Raw genomic sequence first — 18,004 nt, 5'->3', positions numbered from 1 at the left:
ACATAGGTCTATGGCTTTGTAGTCCTGTACGCAGCAAGCTGTGATGCACTACGGGTTCTCACGCCTTTTGATCAAGACCAGCATTAAATTTCCTCCATGCTGACCCCTGCATAAAACAACATTAAAACCAGCGGGTGGATTTAATGTTGTGGCCGACAGCTGTGTGTACTTCAAGCTACTTTTGAATAAGTGGACATGCACAAGGTAATCACTGATGACTGAAAGCTGATTCATTATTGTATCATTATTACACATGAGCAGCTAAAAGAGGAGCTGCTGATAGGATTGTTTTCCCTTTAGTCCAGTGCTGTTCTCCACAATGACTTCGTATCACAACCACATCCTCAGCAGCAAGAGACAGAACAGGGCACAGATGAAGTGGAGTGAGCTTGGGTGCCAGAGGGAGGCGCTGTTACACAGGTCTGAGTCACAGCAGTGGATGCGCACCCCAGGCAGCTCTTGTTGCTGGCAGTGTCTGGAGGTAGCACAACCACTGGTCAAGACGATACCCAGGGCAGCTGGAAGGACAGAAAGGGGAGAGACAGCCAGTCAGAGAAGAGTGACGAGTGACGAGCTCGTGTGAGGCTCAGCAAGAAAAAAAGAGCAAAAGTAAGCACCAAACAGTCAAGTGTGTAATGAGGAAGAGATCTGTCAGACACCACAGGATGTAGTTTCACAGCCAAGAAACCAGCAGCCTTTAACAAATAGTATGTTTTATAGAAAATAAAAAGACATCGATTTGTAAAGTCTAAAACTCAAGTCGAGCTGTGGTATTTTTGTTCAACTGGAAATTATGTCTACTAAATGAAAACAAGCATATCTAATTAACATTTCCACTGAAATGGTGTCCAACCTCTTGTTTGTCTGGTATTTAGAGTGTTTAAAACCTCACAGCTAACAACTATAGTTTTTCAAACAGTTTCTATACTAAATACTCTCCTCCTTGCACTTCACTGGCACCTAAATCATTAGTAATCCATTGAAAAATATACTCCAGTTCCGAACTGGATGTTTCAACTTGCAGAGCAGGGAAAAACTTTCAATGCTTTTACAACAAATAACAATTAAACAAGCATGATGTGAACTTGCACGTGGTTTTGTGCTCACATTTTTAGGTGTTGCTTACTGACTTCGAACAGTTGGGTGAAGCACTGACCTGTATATTTCATTTCAACATCACACCAAGCATTTATCTCTTTAGACAATTGTTGCCTTCCTGGAGCTTTGTCACGTCAGTTATAGGATGGAGACAACTGATGAGTGAGAGGACATTGTTTAGAAGAGGACACCGGATTGGTTATGGGGTCAGGACAGATGTATCCAAGACTCTTATGGACCCTCGCCAGCATCTGTTTGATTTGTGTTTGGCAGGGTCATGTGAAGATTAACAGGCTGACTGGCTACAGATTACTACCAAGACACTGCTTCAAGATTTTGACAAAGTGCTTGTCGTACTGTGTCAGACGGGCTGTCGTCACTTTTTGTCTGAGCTTGCCGTTTCTCTTAGCAGCTAAAGAAAGGTGCCTCATCAGCCCTTTCAACATGAGCAAATCCTTTATACGTCAAGCAAAAGGAACAGCTGGATTGTCTATGCTTCCATGGATATCAGCAGAACCACTCATCTGACCATCACCACCCTGTCGTGGATGTCCACATCCTCCATTTGACTTAACATCAAACAATGACTGACCTATAATTTCAGTCAGCTAAGCACATCAATAGGGTTATATAACAATTCTCTGTGTGTGGAGCAATAGAATATTCGCATCAGCGAACAAAGAACATTAACATGGAAGTATGATTAAAAATGATTATGCCAATGTCCTCTGGAACGCCAGAGTGCTTATTCATTTAATAATCTGCTGCCACATGAATATTTCCCAAATAATTATCATATACAGATGCATCAGCTCACTGAGGATACAGAGAAGAGACTCACCGCTCTCTGTCTTAATGCAGAATCGGTGTTTGAAGCCCTTGTGTGAGTGGGTGCAGGTGATGACCTCTGGGTTGGAGCAGCCCACGTCCACGTACCTCTGGCCCTGGATGATGTTGCAGCCATAGCACTGCAGCCCCTGGACTACAGGGGACATGACAACTTGTTAGGGTGCAATTTAATATGTTGTGCCAGCTTGTTCGTGTGAAGGTACTAGGAGACGTACGCAGCAGCACATTCCCTGCTACTTTGGGATAACATATGTAGGTCACCTTAGTGGAATCACTATTATGCCAAGACATAACAGCATCAAGTGCGAGCCTTATAAAACACATATTCTGCCCCTGCCCATGCACTGTGGGCAGAAGAGCCACGCAGAAATGATATGAAGAAAAACAGCAACAAAGAACGATCCTTTTGGTTGTGTGACTGCCCATATTTTGGCCTTTTTAAAACTCTTTTAACACTGTTGCTGCTGGTGGATATAAAACCCGACACGACGAACCTTTGTAGCAATGTTGTTGATGCTACTTTAGAGCTAAAGTTCCAAATCACACCACTGACTCTCTATGTAGTACACCAAAGCATCTGTATTGACTTTGATTCAAATTGAAATGATCTTCACGCAGATGTAAACTGCAGCATCGTACTTTAGCCCTCCTTCCTGAAGCTACAGAGAAAATCATTTTAAAGCAATTCTTCAGTTCAACTGAGGGAAACATCTTGCATAGTGTTTCAAGAGAAGTGCATCTCAAACAAATCAAGATCCCCTCAAAACACTTTATGGTTGCAAGAAAGAACATTTCTCTGGAGTTATTTGAGATATTTGAAGTCATCCTGACTTATAACAACTTCTATTTACATTCATAACCCTTCTCTTCTCTTCTCTTCTCTTCTCTTCTCTTCTCTTCTCTTCTCTTCTCTTCTCTTCTCTTCTCTTCTCTTCTCTTCTCTTCTCTTCTCTTCTCTTCTCTTCTCTTCTCTTCTCGTGTTTAAGGGTGACTCACCCTTACTTGTACACCCCATACCAAGCTGTCCGCCTACCAGCTCCAGCCTGTGATCTCAAAGCCACGTCTCTCAGCACCCTGTGAGTGGTGGAAGCTACAGCACAGAAAGGAACTAAGTCAACATGCGGTTCGATTATTATGTTGTCTACTTTCCTTCTCAGTGGAGGCCTAAACATGAAAAACTCAGTTAACATGATCACTGGCCAAAATAGAACTGGACACCCACTGGATTACAATACAATTGAACTTTAAAACGCATCTAAACAGAAATCAAAAGATTTCTTTCATCTTTAGTTTCCTCTTCTGCCACGGACTTACTTCTGAACTGTCTAAGTCGCTCAAGAAAGTAAGGCTAAGCCCAAACAGAACAAATCCACCGGAGCTTAAAGGGATTGTCCATGAATTCAGACCCCTCACACACCTGTGCCTGACCTCCAAAATCCCCCACACACAAGATGGAAGATCAGCTTTAGCTGAAACCAATCCTCTCTCTTTATCTGTGCATCCCTGTGGACTCAGCGTGAGGGCAGAGAGCGGGCGCAAGCCTCTCGCTGCCTCTGCTCTGTTAAATAGCCCACCAAAATCTCTGATGGAGCTTTCAGGAGCAAACTAATCCTGGGCAAATGCTCTTACAAAAATCACTTCAGAAATCTGCTGGAATCAATGTAAAGCCTCACAGGGACAGAGAGCACATGCCAACCTTTAGGACATGTGTCATATCCTCCTGCATGATACACCCTGTAGTGAAAGCTCTCATAAATACTGGAGTATTTCATTAGAGCTGGGTAATGGCTGTGGACATAAAAACGCAGCAGCATGGTCATTTACATCTGGCAAAAAACCTGATTTACCAATGCACTGTGATGCGATGTTGGTACACCGATCTCATGAAATATTGAAAAGCTGCCCAATATGAGATTTCATCAACATAATGAGGACACGTTAGAAAGACATTCAGCTCACTTGGTAAAAAAGCAATTCATTCCTCATATGCACTTTTTTTCCCACCAAGCATTCTAAATTTTGATTAATCAAATAGTCATTCAAATGTAATTTTATGAATTATGCAAATGCACACATACACATTTCCTGGCAAAACGAATTGAAAATTCAATGCAAAGATGAACAAGACTAATTTATATTCATGAAACTACAATAAACATTGAAGAATTTAACAGTTGTCATATCATTTGGATTTAATAAGATAAAGGTTACACATATTTTTATGTTATATTTCAGTATATGAGCTTTTAACAACCTAGAAACCTATAAACACAACACAAACATTCTCAATGCAAAAAGATACTGCAATTAGCAATAATATAATACATAATAGGTGGTAAATAATATGTGATTATTGTATTAAGCTTAATATAATCTGGTAATGAATTTTTCATAATAAAGGTTTATTGAAAACCCTAAATACCATCAGCAGCATCTTATTTGAATTTCTATTTAGATTGTATGTTTTAGAGCACAGTTGCAATTACATATTCATATTATTATACATCTTGTATGTCTAGGGGTCTTATCCTTATCTTGCTATTCCAGGAATATCTATTTATGTCTAATATTTATTTAATAAATAAACCACATGGAACAGAAACAACATGATTCTTATAATCTCCTACAGTTTATGTTGCATTGCACTTTTATCTATGTGCAGCTATTTGTCACCTTACTGATAAACAGCCCATCATTAATCTATCCTGGACCTCACTTGACCCTGTGGTCTGGAGTTGGCATCAGAGGTGATGTGAGATCAAACAAACAAGATACAGATTCAGCAAAGCAACTTCTCAATAGACATCAACCCACTTCATTTGTTCCCCATTGAAACAAAAGGTTACCTCCAAGCTGAGTCAGGTCAATTATTATTACTCTGTAGGGAAATTTAGATGTTCACCTATGGGTATTACCTATTGCTACATGGTATAGATTTGAACTCCCATGTCAATTAAGTGCAGAACAAAGGCATATTTACTGGATTGACCTTCCATCATGGTCATTCATTATATTAATATGATATGTTTTCCTGGTTTTGGTTTAGAATTCACACATAAACATATTTTCTGTAATTCTACTGGTGGAAAATATGAAATTGTATTTATTTATTTGTATGTATAGTGTTAAGTGTTAGCAGCTTAACTGTACATATTATGTTTGTGGTGGGTTTTTTCTATGTTTCCAATGCATCTCTAAGATAATTCTCAGCACACTTGTTCTTACCAGATTCTAAACATGCATATGCACACACACACACACACACACACACACACACACACACACACACACACACACACGTAAAATTCTTCATACATTTCAACCAACATCTACTCACCTTGTATGAAGCAGAGTGTCCAAACCAAGATAAATCCAAGCCCATGCACAAGCCAAGTATGTAAAGTCATGGATGCAGCACACTAGGAATGGTCAGTGGTCAGTGCCGGAGGGGAGAGAGCCAGAGATTCCCTCTGCTCTCATCTAACAGCCCAACAAAACAGACAGAGAGAGAAATCTAGCAGAGATCCCACTTGCCAAAGCCTGAGCAGCCCGACTATCTCTCTCTACCCCAGCTTCAGCGAAGCTCACGCAGTGTGTGAGTGAACTGCTAGTGAGAGTCCAGCGAGAGAGGGAGCCAACCATCCAGGCAGTCAGTCAACTCAGCATCCAGTCAGGAAAGGAGATGAAGGGAAGAAATTAGTGAAGGGGCTAAATAAATAAATGTCTTCTTCAGTGGTCTCCTCACGTCCTGACAAGCTGGTGGAACTAGCGGCTTGATAACATAAAGGAAAAAAAACATCCTCTCGAGCCACCTGCTGTAGAAAAAGAGAAAAGAAAAGGAAAGGACCACCTCCTCTCATCACTGAAATGAAAACAAATAGCGTAGCAGTTAGTGTGGTCCTTTTCCAGTTGGGGCAAAAACATCAGTCAGGATTAATTCCTGATTGATAATCCATCGCTTCTAATTATAGCCCTATCACAATGTGCTAAAAGCCTCAGCGGCTAATGGAGGGGCATACCAGGGGGCCAGGTTGATGAGGACACCAGTGTTTGTGCATGTGTGTCTTAGATAGGGATCAATACCAAAAGACGTATACAGTAAACACACACACACACTTTCCCAGTAGGGCAGGTTATCTGTGCTCGGTGTATCACCGTGTTCGCTCACTGGGGAGAAAATTCTATCTAATCAAGAATTAAAGAGTAAATCCTTTCTTAGAGACTGTAATGCCAGAGGATAAGGCAGGCTTTGCAGTAAGCCCTCATTCCCTCCCCACCACAAGCAACATATGGTCAGGCCTGAGAGATGGCTGCCAATGATCGTTGTCATATTAAGACATATTTACACAGGCAAGTGCAGATTTTTTCCACATATGTTGTGATTACAGTGGAAACGCAGATAAGCTATTTATTCATTAGTGTTCCTGCTTGTTCATGTCTGGCAGTTCATCTTTTTGTTGCGTCGCTGTACACACATACATGTTCCTGCCCCTTTTTTTTTTTTTTTGTGAGCGTGTGCAGCTGCGTGTGAGTTTGTCTCTCCTCGGCGAGTTCTTGTGCATGAGTCATTGCTTGTGTGTGAAAGAAACACAGCGCAAGAGAAAAGAAGTGCCAGAAGTGTGTTATATCTCTGTGAAGCATATGGTAGGTAGAAAGGGTCGTGTGGACAGTTGTAAGTGTGTGTGTGTGTGTGTGTGTGTGTGTGTGTGTGTGTGTGTGTGTGTGTGTGTGTGTGTACATGAGGCCATTTCTCTTTCTTGCTAACCTGACAGGCTGTTAACCAAAGCTTAATATTCACCATACAGACATGAGAGTGGCATCAGTCTTCTCATATTTCCCAAAACTACAAATCTTTGCATTTGCATTAGTTCTGCTTTCCACAATAAAAGCCTCCTTTTATGTGTTATAAAAATAACATTGCACATGTACATTTCTCAGTTGTATCGACAGGGATGATAAATCTAGTCTGAGTTGTCTGTAATATTATGAAATCAGTCGTTGTAATAAGTGTTGAGGATACAATTTTCGTCTCAACCTTTTCCCTCTTTTCACATCAGCCCTTATTCATTTATATTCTGCTGAGCTGCTTGAGCCTTTGAGTGATAAAGCCATGAAATAGAGAGTGAGAGAAGGGTGGATTCGGCGGGGGAAGACGAGGTCCGGCGGTGCTACAATAATGAAAGCGAGCCTGACTTATCTTATGACACACAATGACTGCTTTAAATACCCTTGAAGTCGCTTGTGGAGTGCAGTTTGGAGTGACAGTGACAAGAATAGGGAAGGCGACTTGGCTTTAAATTCTTGATGAAATTGCAATTAAGACACCAGAAGAAGAAGTGAGCCTGAGGCCGTGCAAGCAACGACAAAAAAAAAGAAAAACAACAAGGATGTGAGGAGGAAATACATTAAAAGTTAATTCTGCTCTGTGGGCTTTAATTTTGGGCAACTGTCATTGCACATAAACCTCCCATAAAAGTATAGAGGAGACGAAACTGGAAATGGCCTTTAAGTCTTGTGTATTAACCACAGCCCAGCGGGTTCTCTGCAGTATTAATGAGCAGTAATCCAACATTATTTGACCACAATACTCAACAACATGGAAAGATTTTCTGCAGGGTGCTTACAGCTAAATTAAAACAAAAGTGAGGTTTGAGATTTCACTTCCAGAGGCTTCCCCATCAGTTTGGCTGGCTGGAAAAATCCCCAGGAGCCTCTTACATTTCCCCTTAGGGACCATATTTGTGCCTTTGTCACATGTTCCATGATTATCGCCTTATTGCTGGCACTAGCGGTACGATTAACTGCTGGAGACTGCCTTTTAGCACCCCGAATATCAAGTAATTGAAAGTTTGACCGGATGTATGTGCCTCTGCAGTTTTACACTAAAGCGAGTGCAAAGCTGGATTCTACTTATACAGCAAAGGAGACGTCTCAGCAAAAGGCTTAGCTTGAGTTGTGGAAATGTAAGCACTTCTGAATTTTGCTTTATTGCCCTTTTAATTTAGTGATTTACAGCATTTTTATATGCCTTTCATATATTCAGGTTTTAGTATGTTGATATAATCATAATGTGACTGATGGGTGCACAGACTACTACGATCTGTCTTACAAAAAAAAAAAAAATACAATTTGTCTGACACCTTCTACTAATGTTTTGTCATTTATGAATTGCAGTCCACCCAATACCCTAGTGAGGCTTTCACTGACCTAATAAACTACATTGTCTCCCATGATGAGCAAGAGCAGGGTTCACAGTGACTACCGGGTTAACAAAATTACAGGTCTTCTCAAGCATGTAAGCTCTGCTCCTCTCAGCATCTTATCAGCCCACTGCATCTCAAGAAGCATGGTCCAATCAGTAAACCGGGTATTTTGTGCATGGCCGCTCTGTCTCTGTGCCCGGGAGCCTTGCGGTGAAGCCAGGGGCTCACTCACCATCTGCCGCTGTCACTGGGGGTGGCACTATCTCGTTCACAGTGCCATGCCAGCCCAGTGAGCCCAAAACCAGGCTGCGACCCTCACTTGAACTGCCCCAAGACCTACCGTCTTCCTCTTCAGGTTGTTTACCACTTCTTAAGGCACCAAGGCAAATTCTGCAGCAGTCATAACTACTGTAGGAACTCATTTATGAATTAATCCGAAGCCTCCTAAGTGACAAAATGTTTGTAAGACTTGTTTCTTATATTTTTAAAAATCCCCTCAGAGGTCTGAGTTTTGACCGCGGACGGTGACTCTCTCTGTGTTTCACATCACTAAAAAACAGCTGCAGTGCTCAGAGTAAATTTCAAATTTAACATTTAGGACATCATTATTTACGGGATGCAGGCGGATGCAAGTCCAAAGCTGAAAGTTTCTCTCCATTCTCTCTGTAGCCATTTGAAAGTTTTTGAGATTAATTCGCCCCTTAGGATGTTCATTGTCTGGCATGTAAAATCAAGCCTGCATTTGAAAGGCTCGCTTGAGGGACATGCCTGCCTGATATGCTGCAGCACATATTAATTGGATATTGGGACTATTTTTAAAAGGTCCACTGAACCCACAGCCAGCCTTTTAGAGAGGGGTTCATAAATAATTAAATCGACACAGATAGGGTGCAAGAATATTTAACTGCTACCCCCATTTAAAGGCTTAGCTTTACAAACCATCAGCTCAATAATCTCTTAATTTAAACATTCCCTTCAATCTCCAAGGCTTAAAGACAGCATCTGCTCCACACACACTTTTTTTTCTTTTTTTAAATTCAACCTGAAACATGTCGACATCTGTTTCCCTAATGACTTCCATTCAAAACCCACTTAGTCACAGACTGTTTGGTATCTGTCTACTATATAAAACCACGACACAACTCATGCTACAGATTTCCAAGAGATCAAGATACTTTGCTGTAAGTCCCCTATAGATCAGGATGCAGCTTAGCTTGGCCTACATAAAATCCTCAGAGATCTGTTTATGTTTGTCACATATATATCTTATCTTTATACTTTGTGAGATCAGTGACTTTGTGAGATCAGAAAATACATTAGCTGAGCCTGAGTCTTGAGGAGATCAAGATGAACCACTGATTCTTGAGAGTGTTGTCAACAGTAAAGCTTGACACAGAGGGGAAATTGAGAGCTCACGAACTGCCAGGAGCTTTGGAGGCTGACCTGATACCGCACTGATGCGAACACCCTGTTTATCAGGATGCCAAGATGAAACCGCTATAACCTTCCCATCCCTGCCAGCTTCATATCTTAATCCCTTCAGGCTTTATCACTTAATTCACCTTTAAGAACAAGAGCAAATGCTATAGGTGGCCTGCTGCACCTATTGCCTGCATGTAAACCCTGCATCCCACTCAGCTCTGTGAACAGACTTGGCTCCAGGCCGCCTCAACCAGGCTCTGTGAGGGAATATGAATGGCATTAGCTCCAGGCTGTTGCCATGGTGTTGACTTATTTACTGTACTTCAGCCCACTGACTTCAAACAGTGCTGTACATGTTTTGGCTGCCATATTAGTGTCAGTGTTATCATCCAAAGGACACATTTCCACAGGGTGATTTAAAAATGAAACTGTGGCTGGTTATAAACGACTGATGGTAATGAGCAAACGCAAAGAGTCTTGTAAGCTAAAGACATACTGACCAGAATAAAATGTGCAGATTTATTTTTTCACAGACATAAATCCACACTTTAATAATCAGGCTTTGATTGATGATACACCCAATAAACCAAGTGAACTCACATAGACCCAGATTTCAGTGTTGTTTCATTGTGTCCTAAGGATAGGATCAATCACTGACATTTACATGCTTCACATGCATTTACATTATGCTAAATAATCAAAACACAAAAAGTTCTAAACCATTTTAGTCTAAACCAAAATAACAACACAAGTTGAAAAACTCCCATTTGATCTCACATTTGATCCCCTTACAGATTCAGATGGTTGTGTAAGATTAATTTTGATCCAATGCTGACATGTGAGGATATTACATGGCTTTGGCAGAGCGATATTTATGAATGGAGGAAAAGCAGCTTTGTTATGTCATCAACAATGGCATGATATTATTGGACAGAGAATGACAAAACACAGCTTTGTTTTGAATTACTTATCATATTTGCGTATGTGTAATAAATACTGCATTTAGGGACACATTCCTAGAATAAGCCCCGTAAATAATGTATGCTAAAACTTCTGTCACTAAGCTTATATTTGTGCAGTGGACTAAAATCTGTTTTTTCGGGGGAGAACTCTTGTACCATATTTCAAGATTCCAGTAGCATAAGTGTGACAGTTGTTGCATGGATGGGTAGGCTTTGCCTGCCAAAATGTCCTATGCAGTCAGTTCATAAAAAGTTACGTAACAGAAGGAAATGCACGGATTGTCTTGCTTTGCCTCATGACTTTTGAATCATATAAATGTATAGTCACCACAGCAAAGGCCTATAGCTGTTTCTTTTTCTTATATATGTGTGTCTAAAGAACATTTTAGTACTTTGTGAGTTTCTAGAAGCCGAGCTATATTCAACAAACATCTGTGATATTATCCTCAGAAAAATATTTGTAATTATTTGTGTAGGGTGCTCAACCTTATGACTTTAATGTGAATTTGCAGGACAGTGTAACACTGGAGCTAAAATACATGTGCATTGATGAACACATTTACGTGGATGAAGAAATTTTAGGATGGATGTCACCCCCTCTTGCAAATGACTGACACATGAGTTAAGTGCATGTTTTTCAAGATGAACCAAAAGAGCCCTAAATCTGCAAATCTGAATCCTGATTTAAAGATTAGTGCTGCTTTGCTTCCTGTTTACTGAGGATTACAGATTTCAAACACAATATCAGTCTTCTCTGCTGAACTGATGATACTAATTTGGAAAATTGAGTAAGATGGAAAAAGCAAGGGTGGAAAATGTTGTTACGTGGTTATCATGTTGGCTTTGAAGTGCAGTGCATCCAATGTGCACTCTATTGTCAGTGCTTGATATATTGTTACATCAGAAACTAGGTTGTAAGGCGCAACAAGAGCTCACAGATAATAGTAGTTAGACTTTAATGACTTGGTGATGTTGAACATGTCATTTAGACTCCGCTGCAGTAGGGGGCGCTGCAGGCAAAACACAACGGAAAGAGAAGAAGAAGGAGCTCACACGTGTTTCCAACATGTCTACCCTGCTTGTTGTTGTGTGTTGAGATGCCATTAGTCGTTTTATTTTAGATTCTATATACTGAAGTTGCAGACGCCAGGATAAAAGAGCATTAAAGCAACAGGATGGCCCAAAGGAAGAAGAAACTGACGAAGAAGAAGCGGCACACGGCCAACAGGGAGCCGGAGGCTGAATCTGACGGAGACTTTGAGCTGGCTGCTGAAGTCAAGGACGATGATTCTGTAAGAAACAACACTTTAAAACAACTTAGTCACCCAGTAGATTATCATAGTTATCACCTACAGTGATAAGTGTTGCTTAAGTAAAGTTTGTGTTCGCATCATTTGTCTTAGACGAGCGACTCCAACACGGTGAGTATTCAGGTGGGGGTATAGCTCAGTGGTAGAGCATTTGACTGCAGATCAAGAGGTCTCCGGTTCAAATCCGGATGCCCCCTGACTCTGTTTTTACTTAGCCAAAATGAGACAAAAATATTATTATGGATGGTTAACTGCAACATTAGATAATTGGCTTATCAGTCGTTCTTTTTCTGTAAATAAACAGTTAATACAGAACAAGTTTGTCGTCTATTTCCCGACTAAAGTGACACCTTTAAATGTCCTGTAAACAAACATAACATTGCATTAAACATATAGTAATCAAATGTAATATATAAATAATTATAAAATGAAAATACAATCCTCATTCACAGCCAGGGAGGAAACTGCCGCGGTTCCCCGCCTCATCGGACTGTCTGTCGGATGTGGAGCCGGACACCAGGGAGCTGGTCAGAGCCCAAAACAAGAAGAAAAAGAAGTCTGGAGGGTTTCAGTCCATGGGTAAATCACTACCTGTATATGTTGATGTTGATGAGTTGAAAATAGTCTGACCCACTGTTTCTGCAGACATAACCCTGACTGTATTATGTGTGATTTCAGGTCTCAGTTACCCTGTTTATAAAGGTGTCATGAAGAAGGGTTACAAAGTTCCAACTCCTATCCAGAGAAAGGTACGTCAGCGCCACTTCAGAAACTCACGATTAAGCATTTTCTCTGCTACACTCACATTCATTCTCCTGCCCGTTGCAGACTGTCCCAGTGATCTTGGATGGCAAGGATGTAGTAGCCATGGCTAGGACTGGCAGTGGTAAGACAGCTGCCTTCCTGGTGCCCATGTTTGAGAAGCTGAAGGCCCCTCAAGCTCAAACAGGCGCCAGAGCCCTCATCCTGACCCCCACCAGAGAGTTGGCCCTTCAGACCTTAAAATTCACTAAAGAGGTGAGAGAGAGATGAGTGTTTATTGAGCTTGTTTGGTTAGGCGTTAAAGGTGACTGTGTAATGTGAGTCTTTGTAGTTAGGCTCTGTAACTGGTGTTCTTTTTATTCATTGTGTTATGTTATTACAGTTGGGAAGATTCACTGGCCTCAAGACTGCCTTGATTCTTGGTGGAGACAGGTGCGTGACTTCTCAGTAGAGTTGTTTTATTCTGAAATCTGTATGCTTGTTCTTTAACTCTGCAATAAATGAAAATGCTCTTTTCCAGAATGGATGATCAGTTCGCAGCTCTTCATGAAAATCCTGACATGTGAGTACTGATGAGTAAATGTAGTTTCTTCCCAACTCATGTGCTGTAGCTTGAAAATCATGATCTCTGTCATTTACCACCAGAATCATCGGTACCCCCGGTCGTCTCATGCACGTTGTCAAGGAGATGAACCTGAAGTTGCATAGCGTGGAGTATGTGGTGTTTGATGAGGCCGACAGGTGAGAAATGTAACCAGTTGTTGCATTTACCAGTGTAGTATTTTCGTATCATATTTTGAATTAATTGGATTGATCCCATATTCACGTTTCTTCTGCACCCAGGTTGTTTGAAATGGGTTTTGCTGAACAGCTTCAGGAGATCATCAGGAGGCTTCCAGACACCAGGCAGACTCTACTGTTCTCTGCCACTCTGCCCAAACTGCTGGTGGAGTTTGCCAGAGCTGGTAAGATCAAACTTCTTGTTTAGTTGTTGTTCTAAATGTTTCATGTTCTGTTCATTTTTCCACTGTGGTTGAAGAGCTCTTGTTCTGTATCTTCACGTGGTTAAGGACCAGTTTAACTAAATTAATATGTTTATTTACAGGTTTGACAGAACCGGTCCTCATTCGTTTGGATGTGGATTCTAAGCTGAGTGACCAGATCAAGGTAAAGAAAGGACTTGACTTATTAAACATGAAAATATACTGTAAGATGATACAGTATTTGAATGGATTTTGGTAACATGTATGGGCTGAATTGTGTAACTTCCACTGGAGATATGTGCTAATTATTATAAATGAGAGGTTTTATGTTTAGAAGTCTTACTACAGGATAACTAATGCATTTTAATGGAGATTTTTAATTATAGTGATTGTTCATTGTCTTTATCATTGCTCTATATCTGTCCAATTCTACAGAAATGTTCTAATGTGTCCTCTCCTCCTTCAGCTGTCATTTTTCCATCTGCGTGTGGACGATAAATCGGCAATGCTACTTTATCTCCTAAGAAATGTAGTGAAGCCTCAGGAGCAGACAGTGGTTTTTGCAGCCACCAAACATCATGTCGAGTACCTCAAGGAGGTGAGACTCAACCAGTTTAGTAAATTCTGCGTGTGTGTTTGTGCTTTTGTCCTCAGTTAAACTATTCTTAGCAAATCCTGTGCACAGTGTTTTTTTTTTTTAATGGTACATTTTTAACTACTTTTATTTTGATCTCCAGCTGCTTTCTTCAGAAGGGGTAGACTGTGCCTACATATACAGTGCTCTTGATCAGACTGCCAGAAAGATCAACATTGGGAAGTTTGTGCACCGCAAAGCCATGGTGCTAATTGTTACTGATGTTGCTGCTCGTGGTATAGACATCCCCCTGCTGGACAATGTCATTAACTACAACTTCCCCGCCAAGGCCAAGCTTTTCCTGCACAGAGTTGGTGAGTGGCTTATACACAGAAATCATATATTAATTAAGCCCCTAGTTAAATGTGTTTTAATGGGGATGACGCGATTATGTTCATGATCATTATCTGACCATGGATCATCACTTGTGTTTTCTCATCAGGCCGTGTGGGACGTGCGGGCCGCAGTGGCACAGCCTATAGTTTGATTTGTCCGGATGAGATGGCTTTTGTCTATGACCTTCACCTCTTCCTTGGAAGGCCTGTACAGTTCGCCACACCTGATCACACACAAGGTAGACTTTACACAACGATGGCCAGTTCTTGAACTGAAATACACATCTAAAGCTGCAAGTGTGAGACTAAAATATGCTCTGTCTATATCTGTGTATTTAACCGCTTTCTGCATTTTCTCCAGATTCTGATGGTGTGTTTGGCCGGGTCCCTCAGAGTATCCTGGATGACGAAGGGTCCCATCTGATCACTGCCCATGAAAATTCCCTGGACCTGCAAAACTTACATCGCGTCTCAGAAAATGCCTATAAACAGTATCTTAAGTCTCGACCAAATCCCTCAGCAGAGTCCATAAGAAGGGTCAAAAGCACAGACCTGTCCAGCATGGCCGTCCATCCATTACTAGGTCAGTTTAGAGAAAGATGATTTGTGGAGAAAATTGTGTTACAGTAGATCTAACTGCATTTAATTACATCTTGTTTCAGGGTCAGGTCTGGAAAAAATGGAACTGGAGCGCCTGCAAATAGTCGATGCCATCAAGGGCTACAAATCCAAATCAGTGAGTTGGATTTAAATGGCTTACAGTGCAGCAATTACCTGATGATTTCCTGCTATGCTAGAACATAACAACACTTCTTTTGTCTTCTTGTAGACTATTTTTGAAATCAACTCCAACAGTAAGACCCCAGCCAGTGAGGTGATGCGTGCGAAACGCTCCAAGGACACAGGGTTAGTGGACAAATTCAACAAGCAGAGACAGGACCTGGTTGCAGAGAGCCTTTTGCACCAACCTGCCAGCTCCTCCGTCGGCGGTGATGATTCTGCATTCGCCACAGGCAATGAAGACGGGGATCTAAAGGTAAGGAGTAGCCAACCCACAAAGCTTTAGTTACCATAAAAAGTAAACATTTTGACATCTACAAACTTGACATTGTGCCACAAACTTTTACAAATGGTGCACTTTAATTGTAACCCTATTTGTAAGTTTATAACATGCCATTCTTCATGTTTCCACCAGGGGGTGTTCTCCACAGTAGTAGGTGGAAAGAGGAAAGACCTACAGAAAGGTGGGGAGGAACAGCCAAAGAACAAGAAGAGCAGACAGATGGGTAAAGACAAAGAATATTACATCCCATACAAACCCAAAGACTTCAACTCTGAGAGAGGGTAAGCCATGCAGCACTGAGGTCCCCTTTAAACAGAAGTAAAAATACACAAGTCATGATTAAAATGTTTTATCTGTGTGAACAAACCTGTGACTCATGTTATGTGTGCTGTTAGGTTAAGTCTCAGTGGAGAGAGCAGCGCCTTCGAACAGCAGGCCTCCTCAGCTGTTCTGGACCTGATGGGAGATGAGGGAGACCAGTTCAACCGGCACAAAAAAATAATGAAATGGTAAAATCCACTCACATGCTCTAAAGTCTCTCCCTCTGTTCTACACCTTCCGACCTCCCTCATATTTTTGCCATTTTATATCATAATTTGATGTCTCATTTGCAGGGACCGTAAGAAAAAGCGCTTTGTGACAGAAACGGGAAAAGAAGACCATAAGAAGAAGATCAGAACAGATGGCGGTCAGGTCATTAGCAACAAGAAGAACAGGAAGAACTTGTATCCTTCCAAAAAACATTGTGTATTTGTGTACTATTACTGCTGTTTGTACTTGTACTGCTATTCTCTCTCACTATGATACTATTTTGCCGTATAGTAGAGATATTGTCTGACCTTAACAACATGGCAGTTATGAGGAGTGGAAGAGAAAGTACAAGGTCGATGACACAGGATCTGGCTCAGATGGAGAAGCAGGAGGAGGAGGAGGAAGAAGGAAGCCTCCCGGAGGTAGATGAGCAGTAACAACTTAAATATTTGAAGAGTTACATGAAGAATTTGAATATTTTGCCAGTCTGAAATTTATCTATTAAATATAAGGATGGGATCAGATGAGGGTGAGTTTAGCTTAGCATAAAAACTGAAACATACGGGAGAAATGTGTGGCACTTTAGAAGCTCAGTAATTAATACTTTTATTTCTGAGGTACAAGTTTGGATCATTTGATTCCATTCTGCCCTTAATATCAAATAATAATGCTCTTTTCTGTTTCATCGGTATCACAGGTCGCGGACGTGGCCGGCGAGGTCCTAACTTCCAAAGCCCTGTGAGACAGCAGAAGACGCCGGGTGGCCGCGTGGTGCGCTCAGAGCTGAAGACGAGAGAGCAGATCCTGAAACATCGCAAGAAAAGTCAGAAGCACCAGTTTCTGCAGAGTGGAGGCCTGAAGAAGCTCCGCACCAAGAACAGACAGTGGCTCGGAGAAGTTAAAAAGTCAGGGTTTGGACGGGGCGGTCAAAAGAAGGGCAAGATGAGGAAGAAACTGTAAGGAGGACACAGAGGGAGGATTCTGTGAGAGAGTGGAGACTGAGGCCGCCACGAGTGAACACCAGTTTTCTCCCAATTCACTTTAGGAGCTTGATTGTGCCTTGTATGATTGTGGATTGAACAAGAAAGAGCTGAGGAAAGCATTTATCAAGATGTGCTTTTCGTCTCATCACCTGCTGAACTCTTTGTCTCACACACAGTATGTAAAAGAATAATCCAGTGACTTGGATTTTTCTTAAGTGTATTTAACAGAGTAATCTGCTGAAATGTTCTTCAGCACTGAAATAACATCTATACACATTATTGCCTTGTGGAAAAATACAAAAGTCAGCAAGGCAGTTATCTGTGTCATGTCTTCATTTGCATTCCCATGTTGAGATAGCACACATAAGGGTATTGATGGTGTGTTGGATCAGTCGGTAAAGTTAGTGTACATCCAAATTTCCTTAACTTAGTAATTTTAGCAAAGTTCTTCCATTGGAAACGACTGCTTAAAGAGAACAAGCAGCAGAGGGAGATATAGCCTTCCTTTTTGCACAAAGCTCCCAAAATGATTTCTCATAATGTAACTAATAGCATGTTTTTATTAGGCCTGCACAGTTCTGATAAACGCCCACATATTTCAAATTCCAGGTCCAAGTTCCTACACAGTGACCTGCTAAGTTCTGCTTCAAACGGCTCTGTGCCGTGATGAACCACTGCGAAATCACTTCACTAGCCTGTGTTGGTTCTGGTTGATAATGTTTCAAATGCAGTCCTGTCTCTGTGTTTCTGTTTTTGAAAAGCAGGAAGCTTGTGTCTGATGGAAAAGTCTCTAATAATGATACTCTGGCTACATATGGAATGACAGTACAGCTCTGTTTAATGAGGTTATACTGGATCATCAGGGGAGC

At 41.3% G+C, this 18,004-nt stretch overlaps 1 protein-coding gene and 1 non-coding gene across 2 annotated transcripts; both read left to right on the top strand.

The window, feature by feature from the left end:
- The first annotated feature begins 11,572 nt into the window (after positions 1-11,572).
- On the top strand, positions 11,573-17,449 carry ddx54 (DEAD (Asp-Glu-Ala-Asp) box polypeptide 54). Its single transcript, XM_026356564.1, has 20 exons — positions 11,573-11,826; positions 12,297-12,423; positions 12,523-12,593; positions 12,673-12,861; positions 12,989-13,038; positions 13,127-13,168; positions 13,252-13,347; positions 13,450-13,571; positions 13,712-13,773; positions 14,056-14,187; positions 14,327-14,537; positions 14,666-14,797; positions 14,920-15,141; positions 15,221-15,294; positions 15,388-15,594; positions 15,754-15,902; positions 16,017-16,130; positions 16,236-16,346; positions 16,477-16,574; positions 16,850-17,449. Exons 1-20 carry the CDS (start codon positions 11,710-11,712, stop codon positions 17,110-17,112), a joined length of 2,589 nt encoding a protein of 862 aa, XP_026212349.1. The 5' UTR covers positions 11,573-11,709; the 3' UTR covers positions 17,113-17,449.
- trnac-gca lies at positions 11,970-12,041 on the top strand. Its single transcript has one exon. It is a non-coding gene; the product is annotated as a tRNA-Cys (tRNA).
- Positions 17,450-18,004: the final 555 nt, after the last annotated feature.

The sequence above is a fragment of the Anabas testudineus genome, chromosome 12, assembly GCF_900324465.2.
Source record: "Anabas testudineus chromosome 12, fAnaTes1.2, whole genome shotgun sequence".
NCBI lineage: Eukaryota > Metazoa > Chordata > Actinopteri > Anabantiformes > Anabantidae > Anabas > Anabas testudineus.
This window is presented reverse-complemented; position numbering and strand designations above follow the sequence as displayed.

Coding starts and splice junctions, on each gene's coding strand:
- ddx54 (XM_026356564.1), top strand. CDS start 11,710: ATGGCCCAAAGGAAGAAGAAACTGACGAAGAAGAAGCGGCACACGGCC. Junction 15,595..15,753: donor ATGAAGACGGGGATCTAAAG/GTAAGGAGTAGC, acceptor TGTTTCCACCAG/GGGGTGTTCTCCACAGTAGT. Junction 16,131..16,235: donor CACAAAAAAATAATGAAATG/GTAAAATCCACT, acceptor TCTCATTTGCAG/GGACCGTAAGAAAAAGCGCT.